This window comes from Marmota flaviventris, chromosome 12 (assembly GCF_047511675.1).
Source record: "Marmota flaviventris isolate mMarFla1 chromosome 12, mMarFla1.hap1, whole genome shotgun sequence".
Lineage (NCBI taxonomy): Eukaryota > Metazoa > Chordata > Mammalia > Rodentia > Sciuridae > Marmota > Marmota flaviventris.
Window position 1 is genome coordinate 50,170,130 of NC_092509.1, and position 21,373 is coordinate 50,191,502.

General features: G+C 35.9%; 1 protein-coding gene across 1 annotated transcript in view; it reads left to right on the forward strand.

Moving 5' to 3' along the window:
• Fmn2 (formin 2) overlaps positions 1-21,373 on the forward strand; it is a 371,367-nt gene that overhangs the window by 177,832 nt on the left and 172,162 nt on the right. The window contains exon 6 of the mRNA XM_071619722.1: positions 688-749. Coding sequence (XP_071475823.1) covers positions 688-749 — 62 coding nt within the window. The remainder of the gene's footprint in view (positions 1-687; positions 750-21,373) is intronic.

Here is a 21,373-nt window from a genome sequence, read left to right on the forward strand (position 1 = left end):
GCTGTATTTTAAGAAAAGATTTTTAATGATGAATCTGCACTAATTTCAATACCAATATCATTGTCCTTTTTTTAAAAAAAAATATTTTTTAGTTGTCAATGGATCTTTATTGTATTTATTTATATGTGGTGCTGAGATAGACTCAGCGCTTCACATATGCTAGGCAAGCACTCGACCACTGAGCCACAACCTCAGCCCTCATTGTCCTTTGATTATAACAATTCAAGGAATTATAGCAGGAAATACATCTATCTTTTCTATACCATGTCTGTCAGTTTAGTGATTAGATTTACCCATTGTGCAAGGTTTTAGGTAAATTGGCAAGTATAAATATTTATTGGTACAAAACTAAGACATAGCAGTTTTAGGAATGATTTATCCATTTCTGGTACTAAGCAGAGATTTTTCAAATTTATTCAGATGGACAATGAAAGATAGCTTCTCTCTGACCTTTGACTGGGCCATATTCATTTTAGTATTTGAGGAACAAGTGAAAGCCTTAACATTTGACATCTGGACCATTGAAATTCTTGAAACATGGTCTCTGGAGTGGGATAAGTGGAAGCATTGAAATAAGCCCTCTGACTGCTTCAATGAACTTTATTGCCTGAGCTGGCCAAACATCTTTTCACAGCAGGCTTATGGCAATTTATATTCTTTTCCTTTGTCTTTTTTTTTCCCCCACAGCTGTTGTGAACTTGGACAACTCAGTGGTTGACCTGGAGACTCTTCAAGCTCTCTATGAGAATGTGAGTAATAGAAGGAATTTTATGTGTGAGTATATGAAGCATATATAATACATGTCTGCACATGTGGGCTGGTTGTGTTAGTGTCCTTTAAGGAAATTTGATCTGGGAGCAGTGATTTTATGTAAGTGGCAGTTTGTTACAGTATTTTCTAGGAGCATATTTTGAAAATGTGTGATTTTATGGTTTTAAAGATTGTGATTCAAAACATGTTACTTATGAGATCACTCATTTCCTCTTCTGAAATAATAGTCAATGCTTATTCAGGAGCTAATTTAGGTTAACAATAATTCTGTGCCCTTTACACACACAGTGTTAAAATTTAAAAATATTTAATTGACAAAGTTCATGTAGAGTATGGTGATTTAATATATACATATGCATTATATAATGGTTACCAGAATCATATTAGCACATCTTTTACTGTACAATAGGTCCCCAGAACTTAGTCACTTTATAACTGAAAGTTTATACCTTTTAGCCAAAAAATATTACCCTTCTTTGCTGACTTCTCCACCCCTGTGCAACTATTGTTATACTGCTGCTTCCATGAGTTCCAGTTTTATAGATTGTCTTTCATGTCTGGCTTATTTCACTTAGCATAATATTCTCCAGGTTCTTCTGTGTTTTTGCAAATGGCAAGATTTCTTTAATGGCTTAATAATATTACGTTACATATATGTACAATAATTTCCTTATCCATTTATCAATGTCACTTAGCTTGTTCTCATATTTTGGCTAATGTGAATAATGCTGCAGTGAATACAGGGGTGTAGCTATTTATTCTACATACGAGTTCATTTCCTTTAGAAATATACGAAGAAGTGAAATTGCTGGACAAACTATAAGTTCTGTTTTTGTTTGTTCAAGAACCTCCATGTTGTTTTCCTAATGACTGTACCAGTTTATATTCCCACCAATAGTGTGCAAGAGTTGCCTTTATTTTCACATTTTCATCATCCTAAGCATTATCTCATTGTGGCTTCGATTTGCATCTTCCCAATGATCTATAGGCAGGTGCTCTAATTATCCTTATTTTACGCTTTAGGAAAAAGACACAGGTTAAATGACTTCACAAGGTCACACAGCTAGTATGTATCCACAATTTATTTCACCAAGTGGCAGCACATTTTAGCTTTTCTTGTGTATAGCTCTTTTCCTTAAAAAGTGGCAAAGGAAATAAGGTATTAGAAGTAAATAACCCACAGCATGATAATCAGTGACTTTTTTAGAAGTACAGTCTCTGCAATCATACATTATCAAATGGTTTTAGCAAAGATATGGCATTAACTATATTGCTCTATGGAATAAGAAAGCAATGTCCATTTCAGTTTTTTTTATTATATTTAGGAAAATGTCTCAGTGTGATCCTATTTTGTCTTGAATTGTCTATAATGCATTTTTCAATTTTTTCTCCTGCTGTTGCCTATAATCTTAATGATATTTAAGGCTTTATGCTCTTTTGCATTCTTGACTTTTCTGTCTCAAGTCAAAAGAATTCCTGGCTCTGGGAGTTACACATGATGGACAGGATATAGGTGGTTTTCTCTGACCATTACATTGAGGACTGTGTATTCAACCTCCTTGTCCACTCCTGAATTTGTTCTCTTTAAAACATATGTATGTAGGGTCTTCCTTGTGAAATTGAAATCTTTGGAAGAGAATATTTCTCATGGTGCATCATACCATCATCAATCAAGCACAGAGTAGTGACCCAGAAAGCACTGTGAGCACATGTGTTCAGTGAGACCCAGTCATGGAAAAGGACTGAGATAACTATCATATAGTTATCAGCTGTAAAAACTGAAAGAAAAAAAAAAAAAGAAAACAATCATGTATTCAGTATATTAGTGTTCCAGTGAAATGAGTATTTAAAAACAACCATTTGGAGGTACAGAGTTTCTATTTTGTGGGCCATATGGAAAAAGTGAGGAAATACTATAAGAAAGTAATTTCTAATGCAGATCATAATGAGCTAAGATGTTGGATGTTGTGTGTATCTATCTATCCTGCATATATATTATATATATGTGAATAAATGTTGTATTTAAACCTGGCATATCCATGTGTATAAATATATATTGAAAATAATTATAGAACATTGAGGACAAGTATATTTATAAATATGTTTATTTTATTCTGATTTAGAATATTTTATTTAGTAGTTTTTAACTTTTTAAAGTAATTTAATTTCACTAAATGTAAATTTCTGACTCACGACAAGCTCTGTAGCTACTTAGAATGCATCTAAGTTCTTCAAAAAAAACCTTTTCAGTGCAAATTTTTTTAAGTTTTATTGTAAGAGGCAATTTATAATTATATATATTTATGAAGTAAAAAATAATGTTGATTTGTGAATAAAATATATAATAATTATATCAAGCTAATTAATATAACCATCATCTCAAATACTTTTTTGTGGTAAGAACATTAGAAATGTAGTCTCTTAGCTTGCTCACTCGCAGGCTCTCTCTCTTGTGTGTGTGTGTGTGTGTGTGTGTGTGTTGGTACTGGGGATTGAACTCAGGGGTGCTTAACCACTGAGCCACACCCCCCAGCCCTTTTTTATATTTTATTTAGAAGAAATGTCTCATTAAGTTGCTTAGGGCTTGCTAAGTTGCTGAGGCTGGCTTTGAACTAGTGATCCTCCTGCCTCAGCCTCCTGAGCAGCTGGGATTACAAGCTTGAGCCACTTCTTAGCAATGTTTAAATGTACAATATTTTTTACTATATTTTTCACAGTGTATAATATATCTGAAAGGATCTTATAACTCCTGTTTAAATGAGTCTTTGCATTTTCTGATCATCATCTTTACATTATCCCCACAATGCTGTCCTGGCAACTACCATTCTACTTTCTACTTCTTTGAGTTCTCAGATTCCACATACAAATAATAGCAGCAGGGAGAGGCAGAGCCGCCCCCTCCCCCTGCGCCAGCAAGGTAGACAGAACTGTGACCACCCACAGAGCAGGCCCAGCGGCCTGCTGAGGGGCAGAGCCGCCCCCCACCCCCCGCGCCTGCCAGGTAGGCGGAACTGTGACCACCAACAGAAAAGGCCCAGTGGCCCGCGGCGGGACAGAGCTTCCAATCACTCCTGCAAGGTAGGCGGGCCTGCGACCCACCGGCAGAAGAGGAGCAGCGGCCTGCTGAGAGGCAGAGCCGCCCCCTCCCCCTGCGCCGGCAAGGTAGAGGGAACTGTGACCACCCACAGAGCAGGCCCAGCGGCCTGCTGAGGGGCAGAGCCGCCCCCCACCCCCGCGCCTGCCAGGTAGGCGGAACTGTGACCACCAACAGAAAAGGCCCAGTGGCCCGCGGTGGGACAGAGCTTCCAATCACTCCTGCAAGGTAGGCGGGCCTGCGACCCACTGGCAGAAGAGGAGCAGCAGCCTGCTGAGAGGCAGAGCCACCCCCTCTCCCTGCGCTGGCAAGGTAGAGGGAACTGTGACCACCCACAGAGCAGGCCCAGCGGCCTGCTGAGGGGCAGAGCCGCCCCCCACCCCCCGCGCATGCCAGGTAGGGGGAACTGTGACCACCGACAGAAAAGGCCCAGTGGCCCGCGGAGGGGCAGAGCTTCCAATCACTCCTGCAAGGTAGGCGGGCCTGCAACCCACCGGCATAAGAGGAGCAGCGGCCTGCTGAGAGGCAGAGCCGCCCCCTCCCCCCGCACCTGCAAGGTAGACGGAAATGTGACCACCATCAGAACAGGCCAGACCTGCAACCGACAGACAGAACAGGCCCAGTGGCCTGAGGAAGGGTAGAGCCGCCCCTCCCCCCCGCACCTGCAAGGTAGGCGGACCTGCGACCCACTGGCAGAACAGCCCCAGAGGCCTGCAGAGGGGCAGTGCCGCTGCCTGCGCCTGCAAAGTAGGGACAAATGCGACCACCGACAGAACAAGCCTAGCGGCCCGCAGAGGGACAGAGCCGCCGCCTGCGCCTGCAAGGTGGGCGGACCTGCTACCGACCGGCAGAGCAGGCCCAGCTAGAAGATCCTGGAATAACATATTTCAAACACTGAAAGAAAATGGGTTCCAACCAAGAATTGTGTTTCCAGCGAAATTAAGCTTCAGGATGGAAGATGAAATTAAAACCTTCCACGATAAACAAAATTTAAAAGAATTTGCAGCTAGAAAACCATCTCTTCTAAACATCCTTGGCAAAACATTACAGGAAGAGGAAATGGAAAATAACAATGAAAACCAACAGTGGGAGGTAGGACAGTAAAGGGGGGAAAAATAATCAAAGAGGAAAACAAACCATGTTTAGTAACAGAAATAAACAAATATGGCTGGAAGAACAACCCATATCTCAATAACAACCCTAAATGTTAATGGCTTAAACTCACCAATCAAGAGACACAGGCTAGTAGAATGGATCACAAAACAAGACCCAACAATATGCTGCCTACAGGAGACGCATTTGATAGGAAAAGACATACATAGGCTGAAGGTGAAAGGTTGGGAAAAATCATATCACTCATATGGACTTCGGAAACAAGCAGGAGTGTCCATACTCATATCAAATAAAATAGATTTCAAGCCCAAGTTAATCAAAAGGGATAAAGAGGGACACTACATACTGCTTAAGGGAACCATACACCAACAAGACATAACAATCATAAATATATATGCCCCAAACAATGGTGCAGCTATGTTCATCAAACAAACTCTTCTCAAGTTCAAGAGTCTAATAGGCCACCATACAATAATCATGGGACACTTCAACACACCTCTCTCGCCACTGGACAGATCTTCCAAACAAAAGTTGAATAAGGAAACTATAGAACTCAATAACACAATTAATAACCTAGACTTAATTGACATATATAGAATATACCACCCAACATCAAGCAGTTACACTTTTTTCTCAGCAGCACATGGATCCTTCTCAAAAATAGATCATATATTATATCACAGGGAAACTCATAGACAACACAAAGGAGTAGAGATAATACCATGCATCCTATCTGATCATAATGGAATGGAACTGAAAATCAACGATAAAAGAAGGAAGGAAAAAGCATACATCACTTGGAGAATGAACAATAGGTTACTGAATGATCAATGGGTTATAGAAGACCTCAAGGAGGAAATTTAAAAATTCTTAGAGATAAATGAAAACACTGACACAACATATTGGAATCTATGGGACACATTGAAAGCAGTTCTAAGAGGAAAATTCATTGCTTGGAGTTCATTCCTTAAAAAAAGAAAAATCCGACAAATAAATGATCTCTTACTTCATCTCAAAATCCTAGAAAAAGAAGAGCAAAACAACAGCAAAAGAAGTAGAAGGCAAGAAACAATTAAAATCAGAGCTGAAATTAATGAAATCGAAACAAAAGAAACAATTGAAAAAATTGACAAAACTAAAAGTTGGTTCTTTGAAAAAATAAACAAAATCGACAGACCCTTAGGCATGCTAGCGAAAAGAAGAAGAGAGAGAACTCAAATTACTAGCATACGGGATGAAAAAGGCAATATCACAACAGACACTTCAGAAATACAGAAGATAATCAAAAACTATTTTGAATCCTTATACTCCAATAAATTAGAAGATAGTGAAGGCATAGATAAATTTCTTAAGTCATATGATCTGCCCAGATTGAGTCAGGAGGATATAGACAACCTAAACAGACCAATATCAATTGAGGAAATAGAAGAAACCATCAAAAGACTACCAACTAAGAAAAGCCCAGGACGGGATGGGTATACAGCAGAGTTTTACAAAACCTTTAAAGAGGAACTAATACCAATACTTTTCAAGCTACTTCAGGAAATAGAGAAAGAGGGAGAACTTCCAAATTCATTCTACGAGGCCAACATCACCCTGATACCTAAACCAGACAAAGACACTTCAAAGAAAGAAAACTACAGACCAATATCTCTAATGAACCTAGATGCAAAAATCCTCAATAAAATTCTGGCGAATCGGATACAAAAACATATCAAAAAAATTGTGCACCATGATCAAGTAGGATTCATCCCTGGGATGCAAGGCTGGTTCAATATACGGAAATCAATAAATGTTATTCACCACATCAATAGACTTAAAAATAAGAACCATATGATCATCTCGATAGATGCGGAAAAAGCATTCGACAAAGTACAGCATCCCTTTATGTTCAAAACTCTAGAAAAACTAGGGATAACAGGAACATACCTCAATATTGTAAAAGCAACCTATGCTAAGCCTCAGGCTAGCATCATTCTGAATGGAGAAAAATTGAAGGCATTCCCTCTAAAATCTGGAACAAGACAGGGATGCCCTCTCTCACCACTTCTGTTCAACATAGTTCTCGAAACACTGGCCAGAGCAATTAGACAGACGAAAGAAATTAAAGGCATCAAAATAGGAAAAGAAGAACTTAAATTATCACTATTTGCAGGTGACATGATTCTATACCTAGCAGACCCAAAAGGGTCTACAAAGAAACTATTAGAGCTAATAAATGAATTCAGCAAAGTGGCAGGATATAAAATCAACACGCATAAATCAAAGGCATTCCTGTATATCAGCGACAAATCCTCTGAAATGGAAATGAGGACAACCACTCCATTCACAATATCTTCAAAAAAAATAAAATACTTGGGAATCAACCTAACAAAAGAGGTGAAAGACTTATACAATGAAAACTACAGAACCCTAAAGAGAGAAATAGAAGAAGATCTTAGAAGATGGAAAAATATACCCTGTTCATGGATAGGCAGAACTAACATCATCAAAATGGCGATATTACCAAAAGTTCTCTATAGGTTTAATGCAATGCCAATCAAAATCCCAACGGCATTTCTTGTAGAAATAGAGAAAGCAATCATGAAATTCATATGGAAAAATAAACGACCCAGAATAGCAAAAACAACTCTAAGCAGGAAGTGTGAATCAGGCGGTATAGCGATACCAGACTTCAAACTATACTACAGAGCAATAGTAACAAAAACAGCATGGTACTGGTACCAAAACAGGCGGGTGGACCAATGGTACAGAATAGAGGACACAGAAACCAATCCACAAAACTACAACTATCTTATATTTGATAAAGGGGCTAAAAGCATACAATGGAGGAAGGATAACATCTTCAACAAATGGTGCTGGGAAAACTGGAAATCCATATGCAACAAAATGAAACTGAATCCCTTTCTCTTGCCATGCACAAAAGTTAATTCAAAATGGATCAAGGAGCTTGATATCAAATCAGAGACACGCCGTCTGATAGAAGAAAAAGTTGGCTACGATCTACATACGGTGGGGTCGGGCTCCAAATTCCTCAATAGGACACCCATAGCACAAAAGTTAATAACTAGAATCAACAAATGGGACTTACTCAAACTAAAAAGTTTTTTCTCAGCAAAAGAAACAATAAGAGAGGTAAATAGAGAGCCTACATCCTGGGAACAAATCTTTACTCCTCACACTTCAGATAGAGCCCTAATATCCAGAGTATACAAAGAACTCAAAAAATTAGACAATAAGAGAACCAACAACCCAATCAACAAATGGGCCAAGGACCTGAACAGACACTTCTCAGAGGAGGACATACAATCAATCAACAAGTACATGAAAAAATGCTCATCATCTCTAGCAGTCAGAGAAATGCAAATCAAAACCACCCTAAGATACCATCTCACTCCAGTTAGATTGGCAGCCATTATGAAGTCAAACAACAACAAGTGCTGGCGAGGGTGTGGGGAAAAGGGTACACTTGTACATTGCTGGTGGGACTGCAAATTGGTGCAGCCAATTTGGAAAGCAGTATGGAGATTTCTTGGACAGCTGGGAATGGAGCCACCATTTGACCCAGCTATTCCCCTTCTTGGTCTATTCCCTAAAGACCTAAAAAGAGCATGCTACAGGGACACTGCTACATCGATGTTCATAGCAGCACAATTCACAATAGCAAGACTGTGGAACCAACCTAGATGCCCTTCAATAGACGAATGGATAAAAAAAATGTGGCATTTATACACAATGGAGTATTACTCTGCATTAAAAAATGACAAAATCATAGAATTTACAGGGAAATGGATGGCATTAGAGCAGATTATGCTAAGTGAAGCTAGCCAATCCCTAAAAAACAAATGCCAAATGTCTTCTTTGATATAAGGAGAGTAACTAAGAACAGAGTAGGGTCGAAGAGCATGAGAAGAAGATTAACATTAAACAGGGATGAGAGGTGGGAGGGAAAGGGAGAGAGAAGGGAAAATGCATGGAAATGGAAGGAGACCCTCAGAGTTATACAAAAGTACATACAAGAGGAAGTGAGGGGAAAGGGAAAAATAATACAAGGGTGACAAATGAATGTCAGTGGAGGGGGCGGAGAGAGGGGGGAGGGGAGGGGAGGGGATGGGGGGGCAGCGGAACGCAGCAGACACTAGTATGGCAATATGTAAATCAATGGATGTGTAACTGATGTGGTTCTGCGATCTGTATATGGGGTGAAAATGGGAGCTCATGGCCCACTTGAGTCGAAGTGTGAAATGTGATATATCAAGAACTGTGTAGTGTTTTGAACAGCCAACAATAAAAAATAAAAAATAATAATAATAATAGCAGCAGCATTTTTCTTTTTGTGCCTGTCTTATTTCACTTACTTAGGATAATGTTGTTCAGTTCCATCCATTTTGTTTTAAATGAAAAATATCCTTTGAAGACTGAGGTTGTATTCACTGTGTATATGTACCACATTTTCTTTTTTGTTTCATTGGGGGAACTTAGGTTGATTTTTTTTTTTCCCTTGGTATTGTGAATACTGCTGCAGTGAAAATGGGTACCAATATCTACTCAACATGATGATTTCAAATCTTTTGGATATATAAACAGAAGTAGGATATCTGGATCATATGGTAATTCTATTTCTAATTTTTTGTTGATGTTTGTGTTTTGTGGTGTTGGGGATTGAAGCTACAGCCTGGGTACCTGCTAGGCAAACACTTCACCACTGACACCATCAGCTCTATTTTTAGTTTTATCAAGGAACATCCATACAAGTTTTCCATATTGGTTATAATAATTTATATACCCACCAACAGTATACAGGAGTTCCCTTTTTTCTATGTCCCCACTAACAGATTTTTTATTTTGGTTTTTAAAATCATAGCTATTCTGACAGCTGTGAAGTGATCTACATTGTGGTTTAAGTTTGCATTTCTCTAACGTTGAGTGGTGTTTTGGATAAATTTGATGCCTTTTTTGGGAAGAAGATCTCTTGCCCATTGTTTTAGTTGGATTTTTCTTTCTCTTTCTGTAAAGTTCTGTTCATATTTTGGCTGATAAATATTCTTCCTTCCACATTTTATGTTTTTTATGTTAGAATTTATATCACTTCATAATATGTATCTGTTTAAAAGTTATATTAACTACAATTGTTATTAATAGTTTTAGCTTTTAATGATCATACTATGGATACAGTTACACACATCATTTAAAAACTTGGAGGATTCTGATTATGGCTCTGTGTTATCTATACTACTGAATTTTCTGCTTTTTGCATGATTTATGTTACTAATTAACAATTTCATTTCAGCTTAAAGAAGTTTTTTGGACAGTTCATATATGAGAGGTCTAGTGGTGATCAACTTCTTAGCTTGGGTTTGTTGAAATTATTTTTCCTTCATTTGTGAAACGCAGCTTTTTAAGTGAAAGTATTCTTGGTTGGCAGAGTTTTTATTTTTTCTTAGCACTATGGATATAAATACCAGGTATTTCATACCAGGTATAAATACCAGGAAAGCTATAGCTCAATAACATAGTATTTCCATTCCTAATCTTTTGAGGAACTTCCATGCTAATTTCCATATTGACTGCACCAATTTACATTCCCACCAATGGTGAATAAAGGTTCCCTGCATCCTTGCCAGCATTTTATCATCATTTGTATTTTTGATGATTGCCATTCTGACTGGAGTGAAATGGAATCTCCATGTAGTTTTGATTTGCATTTTCCTGGTGGCTAAAGATATTGAACATTTTTCATATAATAGTTGGGCATTTTAAATTCTTCTTTTGAGAAATTTCTGTTTAGTTTATTTGCACATGTATTGAATTTGTTATCCGTGGCCTTGGTGTTGATTATTTTTGTTCTTTATACATTCTGGATTTGAATTCTCCTTCAGAAAAGAAGCTGACAGAGATTTTCTCCTATTGTGTAGCCTGTGTCTACACACTACTACTACTCCTCTACATTTCCTTTTCTATGTGGAAGCTTTCTAAATTTTGCTGTTCTGTTTATCAATTCTTGCCATTATTTACTGAGCTGTAGGAGTACTAGTCCAGAAGTTGCCTGTGCTTACATGTTCAAGTGTTTCCCATGTTTTATTCAAGCTTTTGCAAAGTTTCTGGTGCTATATCTTGGTCTTTTGATTCATTTTGAGTTGACTTTTGTACAGGATGAAAGAGGCATCTAGTTTTATTTTTATACATTGTGAATATCCATTTTTTACCAGTACCATTTGATAAATGGTATATTATTTACACCAGTGTATATTTTTGGCACCTTTGTCAAGAATCAGATGACTGTGACTGTGTAGGATTGGTTTCTATCCTATTCTATTCCATTTATCTACAGTCCGTTTATATACTATTACCATGCTATTTTTTTATTATGGCTTTATTCTATAATTTGGAATCAGGTATTATTATGATATTTCCACCATTATTGTTCTTCTTCTTTTTTTTTTTTTTTTGGCTCAAGATTGTTTTGTCTAATCTGTGTCTTTTGTTCTTTCATATGAATTTTAGTTTTGTTTTATTTTTCTAGCTCTTTAGAATAATATCATTGGCGTTTAGATGGGGAATACGTTGAATCTATATATTGCTTTTGGTGATATAGCCATTTTAATAATATTAATTCTGCCAGTCCATGAACATATGAGGTCTTTTCATCTTTTAGTATCTTTTTCTATTTCTTTTTCTGGCATTCTGTAATTTTCTCTGTAGAGGTCTTTCACCTCCTTGGTTAGGTAATTCCTAGATACATTTTAAGCTCTCATGAATGGAATTGTTTTCCTGGTTCCTTTAGCAGCAGGTTGATAATTGGTGTATGGAAAAGCTATTGATTTTATATCCTGCTCTTTTGTTAACTATGTTTATCAGATCTAGAAGTTGTTTGGTGAAACCTTTAAGAAAGTCTTCAAAATATTGGATCATATCAGTGGTAAACAGAGAAAATGCAATTTTTTTGCTTCCCTGTTTGTATCCGTTTTATTTCTTTCTCTTGCCTAATTGATCTGGCTAAATTTTTTAAGGGCTATATTGAACAGGAGAACTGATTCATGATTTTAGAGGAAATTCTTTCAGTTTTGCCCTCTTCAGCTAATCTTAGAAAAAGGTTAGCTTTGACTTTGTCACATAAAACCTTTGTTGTATTGAAATAAGTTTTTTTCTATTCCTACTTTCTTTAGGGTTTTTATCATAAAGCAATTTTGAATTTCATTAAATGCTTTTTTTGCATTATTGAAATGATCCTGTGATTTTTGTTATTGGTTTTTTTTTTAGTAGGGTGTATTACATTTATTGATTTTTGTATGTTGGACCACTCTTTTATTCTGGAATAAAAGTAACTTGATTGTAATGTGTGATCTTTTTAATGTATTGTTGAGTTTGGTTTTCAAGTATTTTATTAATGATTTTTACATGTGTGTTCATCAAGGATATCACTCTGTAATTTTCTAGCCTTGATGTATACTTCTATGCTTCATGACCAGCATCACACTGATAGAAGGAGTTCAGAGCGTTCCTTCCTTTTCTATTTGGTGTAATAATTTGAGGAGCTTTGGTGTTTGTTCTTCTTTAAGGATCTTATAAATTTCAGTCATGAATCCATCTGGCCCTGGGCTTTTCTTTGTTGGGTTTATTGGGAGGCTTTTTCTTATAGCTTCAATCTCATTGCTTGTTATTTTTCTGTATCCTCTTGGTTCAGTTTTGGTAGGTTGTATGGTTCTAAAAATTTTATTTGTTCTAGATTTGTTCTAGATTTTCCAATTTATTGGAATATAAGTTTTCAGAATAGTCCCTTATTATCCTTTGGACTTCAGTGTTGTTCACTGTATTGTGTTACCTTTTTATCTCTAATTCATTTGGGTCGTCTTTTGCTTTCATCTAGTTTGGGTAACAATCTGTCTGCTTTGTTGATCTTTTCAAAACACTATTTGTATCATCAATCCTTGCATTGTTCTTTTATTCTTTATTAATACCAGCTCTGATCTTTGTTATTTCTTTCTTTCTACTGGCTTGGGATTTGGTTTGTTCTCAATTTTCTAAGACCTTGAAATGCATGATTAGTTTGTTTGTTATCAGAGAAAACATCTGGCCTTTGGTTTTAGATATTTGGCTTATTTCACTTAGCATGATATTCTCCAGCTCTGTCCATTACCTGCAAATGCCATAAATTAATTCTTCTTTAAGGCTGAGTAATATTCCACGGTGTATATGTAACACTTTTTTTTTTTTTTAAATTCATCCATCTCTTGAAGGGCATCCAGCATCTCTAGCAATCAGAAAAATGCAAATCAAAACTACTCTAAGATTTCATCTCACTCTATTCAGAATGGCAATTATCAAGGATACAAGCAACATTAAGTGTTGGCGAGGATGTGGGGGAAAAGGTACACGCATTCATTGCTGATGGGACTGCAAATTGGTGAAACCACTATGGAAAGCAGTATGAAGATTCCTCAGAAAACTTGGAATGGAACCACTGTTTGACCCAGTTATCCCACTCCTCATTTATATCCAAAGGACTTAGAATCAGCATACTACAGTGATTAGTTTGTTTGAGAACTTTCTGATTTTTTATGTTGACACTCATAGCTATAAATATTCCTCTTAGAACTGCCTTTGCAGTATTCCCCAGATTCAAATATGATGTGTTCTTATCCTTGCTTGATTCTAAGAATTTTAAAAAATTATTTTCCATGATTTCTTCAATCACCCACTCATCACCCCAAAAGCATGTTTTTTTTTTTCAATTCTCATGTATTTGATTTTTGTTTTGGTAGTTGCACCTGCTGTTGACTTATAATTTCATTCCATTATGATCTGATAAGATGCAAGGAATTATCCCACATATTTTTTAGTTGCTAATACTTGCTTTGTGATCTAATGTATAACCTATTTTAGAGCAAGTTTTGTAATCAGCTGAAAAGAAAGTTTATTCAGCTGTGGTTGGATGAATATTCTGTAGATGTCAGACAAGTCCATTTTATTAAAAGCATTATTTAACTCTATAATAATGTTGATGATTTTTTTTGGGGGGGTCTGGATGCTCTTGTAAGGGTGGTATATTGAAGTCAGCCAGTGTTATTGTTTGCATTGGTACCTATCTGTTCCTTCATGTTGTTTTGTTTGTTTTATAAAATTGGGTGCACCTATGTTTGGAGCATTAATACATAAAATCATTATATATCATTGTTGGATTGTTCACTATTCCAATATATATTGACCTTCTTTATTTCTTTTGACTTAATTTTGACTTGAAGTCAGCTTTGAAGAATTTGAGAATAGCTATTATGTTCACTTTCATAGTATGTTTGCATGAAATATTATTTTCTTCTGTTCACTTTTAGCCTGTAGATGTCTTTACTTATGAAGTGTGTTTCTTGTAGAAAAGTTACAGTTGGGTCTTTTTTTAAAAATTCAGACTGCAAATCTGTCTTTGTTTTTTTAAATAGATATACAGGAGAGTACGGTGTATTTTGACATGTCTGGAGTGCAACCTATTACGAATTTGATCCCATTCTAGTGGTTAAATATGATGTGGAGTAACACACGTCATGTTATATATGGTCATAGAAAAGTTATGTCCTATTCATTCTAATGTCTTCCTTATTCCCGTGTCCGCTCTCTTCCCTTTATTCCCCTTTGTGGAATCCAGTGAACTTCTATACTTTTCCTTCCTACTCTCCCTTGTTATGGGTTAATCCGCATATCAGAGAGCATTCAACCTTTGGTTTTGGGGGACTAGCTTACTTCACTTAGCATGATAGTCTCCAGTTCCATCCATTTACCAGCAAATGCCATAATTTTATTCTTCTTCAAGGCTAAGTAATATTCTATTTTGTGTGTGTATGTGTGTATATATATATATATACATATATGTATATGTATGTGTGTGTGTGTGTGTGTGTGTGTGTGTATATATATATTTCTTTATTCATTCGTCTGTTGAAGGGCACCTAGATTGATTCCATAGCTTTGATATTGTGCCTTGAGCTTCTTTAAATATTGATGTGACTCTGTCACTTTAGTATGCTGATTTTAAGTCCTTTGGATATATACCAAGGAGTGGGATAACAGCACCATTTCAAGTGGTCATTCCATTTCAAGTTTTCTGAGTAATCTCCATACTGCCTTCCAGAGTGGTTTCATCAATTTGCAGTCCTACCAGCAATGTATAAACCTTTTGCCCCACAGCATCACCAACATTGTTACTTATATTATTGTTAATTGCCATTCTGACTGGAGTCAGATGGAATTTCAGTGTAGTTTTAATTTGCGTTTCTCTAATGGCTAGAGATGTTGAACTTTTTTAAATATATTTTTTGATCATTTGTATTTCTTTTCTGTGAAGTGCCTGTTTAGTTCTTTTATTGACTGAGTTATTTGGGTTTTGGTGGGTTTTTTTTTTTTTTTTTTTTTAGTTCTTTGTATGTCCTGGAGATTAATACTTTATCTGAGGTAAAGGTAGTAAATATTTTATCTCTTTCTGTAGCCTCTCTGTTCATGTTCTTGATTGTTTCTTTTGCTGTAAAGACGCTTTTGAGTTTGATGCCATTCAATTTATTGATCCTTGATTTTACTTCTTTTACATTAGGAGTCTTATTGAGAAAGTCTGTTCCTGAGCAGATATGATGTAACTTTGGGTCTACTTTTTCCTCTAGTATATGGAAGGTTTCTGGTTTAATGCCAAGGTCCTTGATGAGTTTTGTGCAGGCTGAGACATAAGAGTTTAACTTCAATCTATTACACATATATTTGCAGTTTTCCCAGCACCATTTGTTGAAGAGCTATCGTTAATGTAAGTTTATGGTGCCTTTGTCTAGTATGGAATAACTGTATTTATATATGTATGTTTCTGTGTCTTCTATTCTATTTTTGTGCCAGTACCATGCCATTTTTGTTACTATAGCTTTGTAATATAATTTAAGGTCTGGTATTGTGATGTCTCCTGTATTACTTTTCTCTCTAAGGATTGCTTTGTTTATTATGGGCTTCTTATTTTTCCAAATGAATTTCATGACTGCTTTTTCTATTTCTGTGAAAATTGTCATTGGAATTTTAATGGGAATTGCATTAAATCTGCATAACACTTTTGGTAGTATGGCCATTTTTTGACACTATTAATTCTGCCTATCCAAGAACATGGGAGGTTTTTCCATTTTCTAAGGTCTTTAATTTCTTTTTTTAATGTTCTGTAGTTTTCATTGGAGAAGTCTTTCACCTCTTTTGTTAGACAGATTCCCAATATTTTATTTTATTTTTTTCAGGCTATTTGAATGGAATGGTTTTCCTGATTTCTCTTTTAGCTGATTCATCATTAGTATATAGGAATGCAATTGATTTATGAGTATTAATTTTATATGCTGCTACTTTGCTGAATTTGTTTATGAATTCAAGAAGCTTTTTGTTGGATGTTTTGGGTCTTCTAAATTCAGTATCTTTGGGCTGGAGTTGTATCTCAGTGGTGGAGCACTTGCCTACCATGTGTGAGGCACTGGGTTCAAATCTCAGCACCATTTAAATATATACAATAAAGGTATTTGTCCATCTACCACTAAAAATATTTTTTTTAAAAAAATATAGAATCATATTGTTGGCAAATAGGGATAGTTTGAGCTCTTCTTTTTCTGTCTGTATCCCTTTAATTTTTTTCTTTTCTATAATTTCTCTGGCTAGGGTTTGAAGGACTGTGTTGAAAAGATATGATGAAAGATGGCATCACTGTCTTATTCCAGTTTTTAGAGGGAAGATGTCCAATTTTTCTCTGTTTAGAATGATGTTGGCCTTGGGTTTAAAATAGATAGCTTTTACAGTGTTGAAGTATACTCCTGCTATCCCTAGTTTTTCTAGTGTTTTGAACATGAATATCCATTCATGAATTTTGTCAAATGTTTTTTTCTGCATCTATTGAAATAATCATGTAGTTCTTGTCTTTAAGTCTATTGAAAGTCTGTCTTTTAATAGCTGAATTGAGACCATTTTCATTGTTATCATAGAGTGATATGTATTACTTCATGTTTTATATGTAATGTCTGTTTTATTACTTATTCTCATTTGTATCTACTCTTGTAATGAGATTTATTCTTTTCCATGCTCTCTTAATTTTTTTTTTCTCTGTGTTGGATTCCTTTAAGTATCTTAAGTATCTTCTGCAATGGTGGCTTAATGATTATGAATTCTTTTAGTTGATGCTTATTCTGGAAGGTTTCCATTTTTCTTCAATTTTGAAAGACAGTTTTCATGAATATAGTAATCCAGGTTGTTAGGTCTTTTCTTTCATTGCTTGAAATACATAATTTCATGCCTTCTTGGCCTTTAGAATTTATGTTGAGAAATCTGCTGTTCTTTTGATGGGTTTGCCTTTACAAGTAGCACACCACTTCTCTCCTGAAGCTTTTAATATTATTTCTGAGTTCTGAATTCTTGGCATTTTAACTATGATATTCTGTGGAATAATTCATTTCTGGTCGTGTCTCCTTGGTGGTCTAAATGCCTCTGATACCTAAGTATCCATCTTATTGTCAAAATTTGGGAAATTTTTTTTACTATCATTTTATCAAATATGTTTTTCTTTGCCATTTTGTTTCTGTACTCCATCTTCAAGACCTATGAGTCTTAAAATAGATCTTCTAATGTTGTGGTAGAGATCTTTTATATTCAGTTCCTATTTTCTTATTTTTTTTCTTTATTAATATTTGAATGTTTTAGTTCATGCATTTTGACCTCAAGACAAACTGTTTTCTGCTTGAATAGCATATAACTATGCTTTCCACTGTGTTTTTGTTTGTTTCTATTTGTATCTACAAACTTTCCATGTGATTCTTTTTCAGTGTCTCTCTTTGGTGAATTGCTTATTCATGTCCTATACTTTCTTCCTTAGTTCATTCAATTGTTTGTGTACTCTTAGTATTCATAGGTTTTTAAAATAATCATTCCTTTGATTCTTTATCTGGCATTTCATAAACTTCAATATATTTGGAATCAGTCGCTGGGAAATTATGTACCTTTGGAAGTGTCATGTTGCCTTGTTTTTTCACATTTCTTTTATTTCTATGTTAGTATTCAATGCATTGTGTTGTATTTCTCTTCCACTTTTAAGTAAGGAGGGCTTTTTAGGGCACATCCTTCATTTGATGGTGCATCCTGGGATATCAGATTGCTGTGAATTGTAAAATATATTAGTGGGTTTCATAGTATGCCATATTTCCCCACATAATTATCATCACTGCATTAACATATATTCCCAAGTATTCTGTTCATCCTAATTTTGTGTCAGACAGTTTAGAAATAAATTGTTTTTGAGTAATACTGGCATAAAATTAAAAACAGCTTCACATAATTGTTGCATCCATTTTTTTGTTTTTGTTGTTGTTTTGGGGTTTTTTTGCAAAAAAAAAATTACAGTAAAGTTTGAAATAATTATATGGTGAAATATATCTCCTCAAAGTATATGTTTAAAGTATATGGAAGAGACATATTTTGAGGCCCCTTGCACATGTGGTGTCCACAGTTTTTGTTTTATTTATCTCTGGTGTTGCTATAGGAGCAGATGTCTAGGAAATGAGTCTTTAGGTCCCTGAGAGCCATGCCATCCTGGGGCCTGCCCATCAGCATGGAGTTTTTATTTTTATTTTTTTATTCTGTTTTGATTCGTTTGTTTTGGTACTGGAGATTGAATCCAGGAGCACTTTACCACTGATCTACATCCCTTTCCCTTTTAATGTTTGTTTTTGTTTGTTTGTTTATTTGTTTGTTTTTAATTTTGAAATACATTATTTTTAAGTTGCTGAGGGTGTCACTAAGTTACTGAGGGTGACTTTGAATTTACAATCCTCCTGCCTCAATCTCCCAAGTCACTGGGATTGCAAGCGCACACCACTGTGCCTGATAAATTCCTCTATTCTTTGTGTTAAAGCATTGCTGAAGTTAGAGTGGGGTTGGGTTGTGTGGTGCAGTGTGTGCTGTGTTGGGTGTGTAGTTCAGCCTCAGAGCTTCAACTCCAGAAACTTGAAATGCCATGCTGGACCCCTAGTACCTCACATGAAAAGGCAAATAAACAACAGCAACAACAACAAGCTTCACTGAACCAGATACCAGAAGTCAACGCCAGGTACCAACTCTGACCTACAAAACACTAGCAACCACAACTACAGGAATGAAGTGGACCAAAATTGTATAAACTAAACAGTTTTAAAGCATGTTAAATATCCAGTTGATTAAAAGAGAAGAAAATGGGAAGGGAAGGCAAAATAAGGGTTAGAGTAGTCAAAAAGTAAAAAGAGAAACAATAAGAGAAATAGAAAGAAAAATGAATAAGATGAAACTTTCATATATGCACACACACAGAGAGAGAAAGAGAGAGAGAGCCAGAAAATTTGCCTATTAAGAAAAGAAATAGAGAAAAAATAACCAAAATAAACACCACAAAAAAATGGAAAATCCTCCAAAATCCACTAACCCCCCAAATAAACAAAAGGTTAATAAAAAGAATAAAGATCACCCAAAAAAGAAAAAAAATGTGTGTGTGTATATATGTATATGCAGGAACAAATTACCAAATGAAAATTTCTTAATAATAATGAAAGAATTTTCTTTACTGATATGGTCAAAACTGTGAACAAGAATGGATATTCACTATATGTTTTTTAGTTGCTGTTTTTTTTTTTTTTTTTTTTTTAATCTCTGTGACTTAATATCTGATAACAAATTAGAAGTAAAAAAGTTTATTTTGGTTCATGATTTTAGAGGTTCATCCAGGGTTGATTAACTCCTTTGCTTTGGGCCTGAGGTGAGATAGAATATCATGGTAGAAGCAGTGGTAGAAGAATACCTCTCTGCTTATGGCAGCAAAGAAGCAGAGAGAAAGGAGAAAGAGCTGCAGAGAAGTGAACCTTCTAGGGCCCACCTCTTCCACCTGCTTTATAGTTGCCACCCAGTTAGTCCAGTCAGGCTGGAATGGACCAGTTAGGTTGTAGCTTTCATAATCTAATCATTTCACCTCTGGATATTTCTCCATTAACAGAGAAGATTTCGGGAGACACCTTGTATTCAAACTATAAAACTTCTTTCCATTTCTTCTTGGTCTATGCACCCCTTAGAGAAGGTTTATTAAACCCTCCTTCCTTTTATATTGCTCACCAGTACACAGTAGCTTGGAATGGGATGTACCATCAATTGGAGTTTACTTTGGACAGATTATATTACTCCTAGGGTAAAGTTGGGGTTCTAAACAGGATGTTCCTGCAACTGATGCCAAGTCCAATGGAAATGTTCTTGGGTGGAGTATACTCTGGACAGATTATATTGACCTCTAGGGACTGACTAGTGTCTATCCCCACTACCCATCTGGATGCTGGGTGCCTCCTGAGAAGCCTACTTTTATAGGATGGAGAGGGTATAGCAAGTCCTATCTACTCTACCACATTCACATGACTGTGGCCTTCTGAGGCTCAGTCACCATGTGCAATCATGTATTGTTTGGTTTCCTTACTCTTTTCAGGTGGTTACAGACTCACTGGACTCATGGAGAAAACAGCTGTATTCTCATCTATGATCTGAATCTCACTCCATATAGTTTTCTCTGTGCCTCTTTCAATGACATTTTACCTGGGCCACCTTGAGCCTCAGAGTAGGTGCCAGCCAGGACTACTTCACAATATTTCTGCAATCTCTGCTGTTCGTTGAGTAGCTCTTCTTCAGCTACAGAGAAACTATAAAATAAAGTGTATCTCTACTCTGCCATCTTAACCTCACCCCTCAATTATTTCTTTAAGTATGCTTTCTCTTGTTTTTGAATTCCTATTTTTCATTGGTTAGGTCTCTTGATTGAGTCCCTTAACTCCTGCAGGATTTCTTCCTTCTTCTTTTTTTTTGCTTCAAATTCACTGATTGATTCTTCAGTTCAGTTGTGCCGGCTGTGTAGCTCCCTGTTGCATTTTAGAGTTTATCATTGTATTATTCACCTCTTAGATTTGCTTTGTAAATTTCTCTTTCTTTTTCAAACTGTCTTGTTTGTGTATTTTCTAAATCTTATTTAAATTTTTATCTGTATATTCTTATAGTTAATTGAATTTTAAGAAAGTTATTCTGAAAATTTTGCCTATCATTTCATAGATTTCCCTTTCTTTAGGATGCGTTGTTAGAACTTTGTTAGTTTTTCTTTCTTTTTTTTTTTTTTTTTTTTTTTGTTGTTTTTTGAAGGTGTCACATTTTCCTGAGTCCTTGTAATATGTGTTCTTGCATTGGTGTTTGTGCATTTGAGGAGACAGCCATGTTTTTCAGCTTTTACAATGTTTTTTTTTGGCAGGGGTAAACCTTCACTGTTTAGTCTAGCTTGTGATTCTAGATGGGCTAGCTGGTAATGATCCTGGTCAGGCAGAGCTTACTTTCAGTTTTCTAGATGGCTATGTTGCT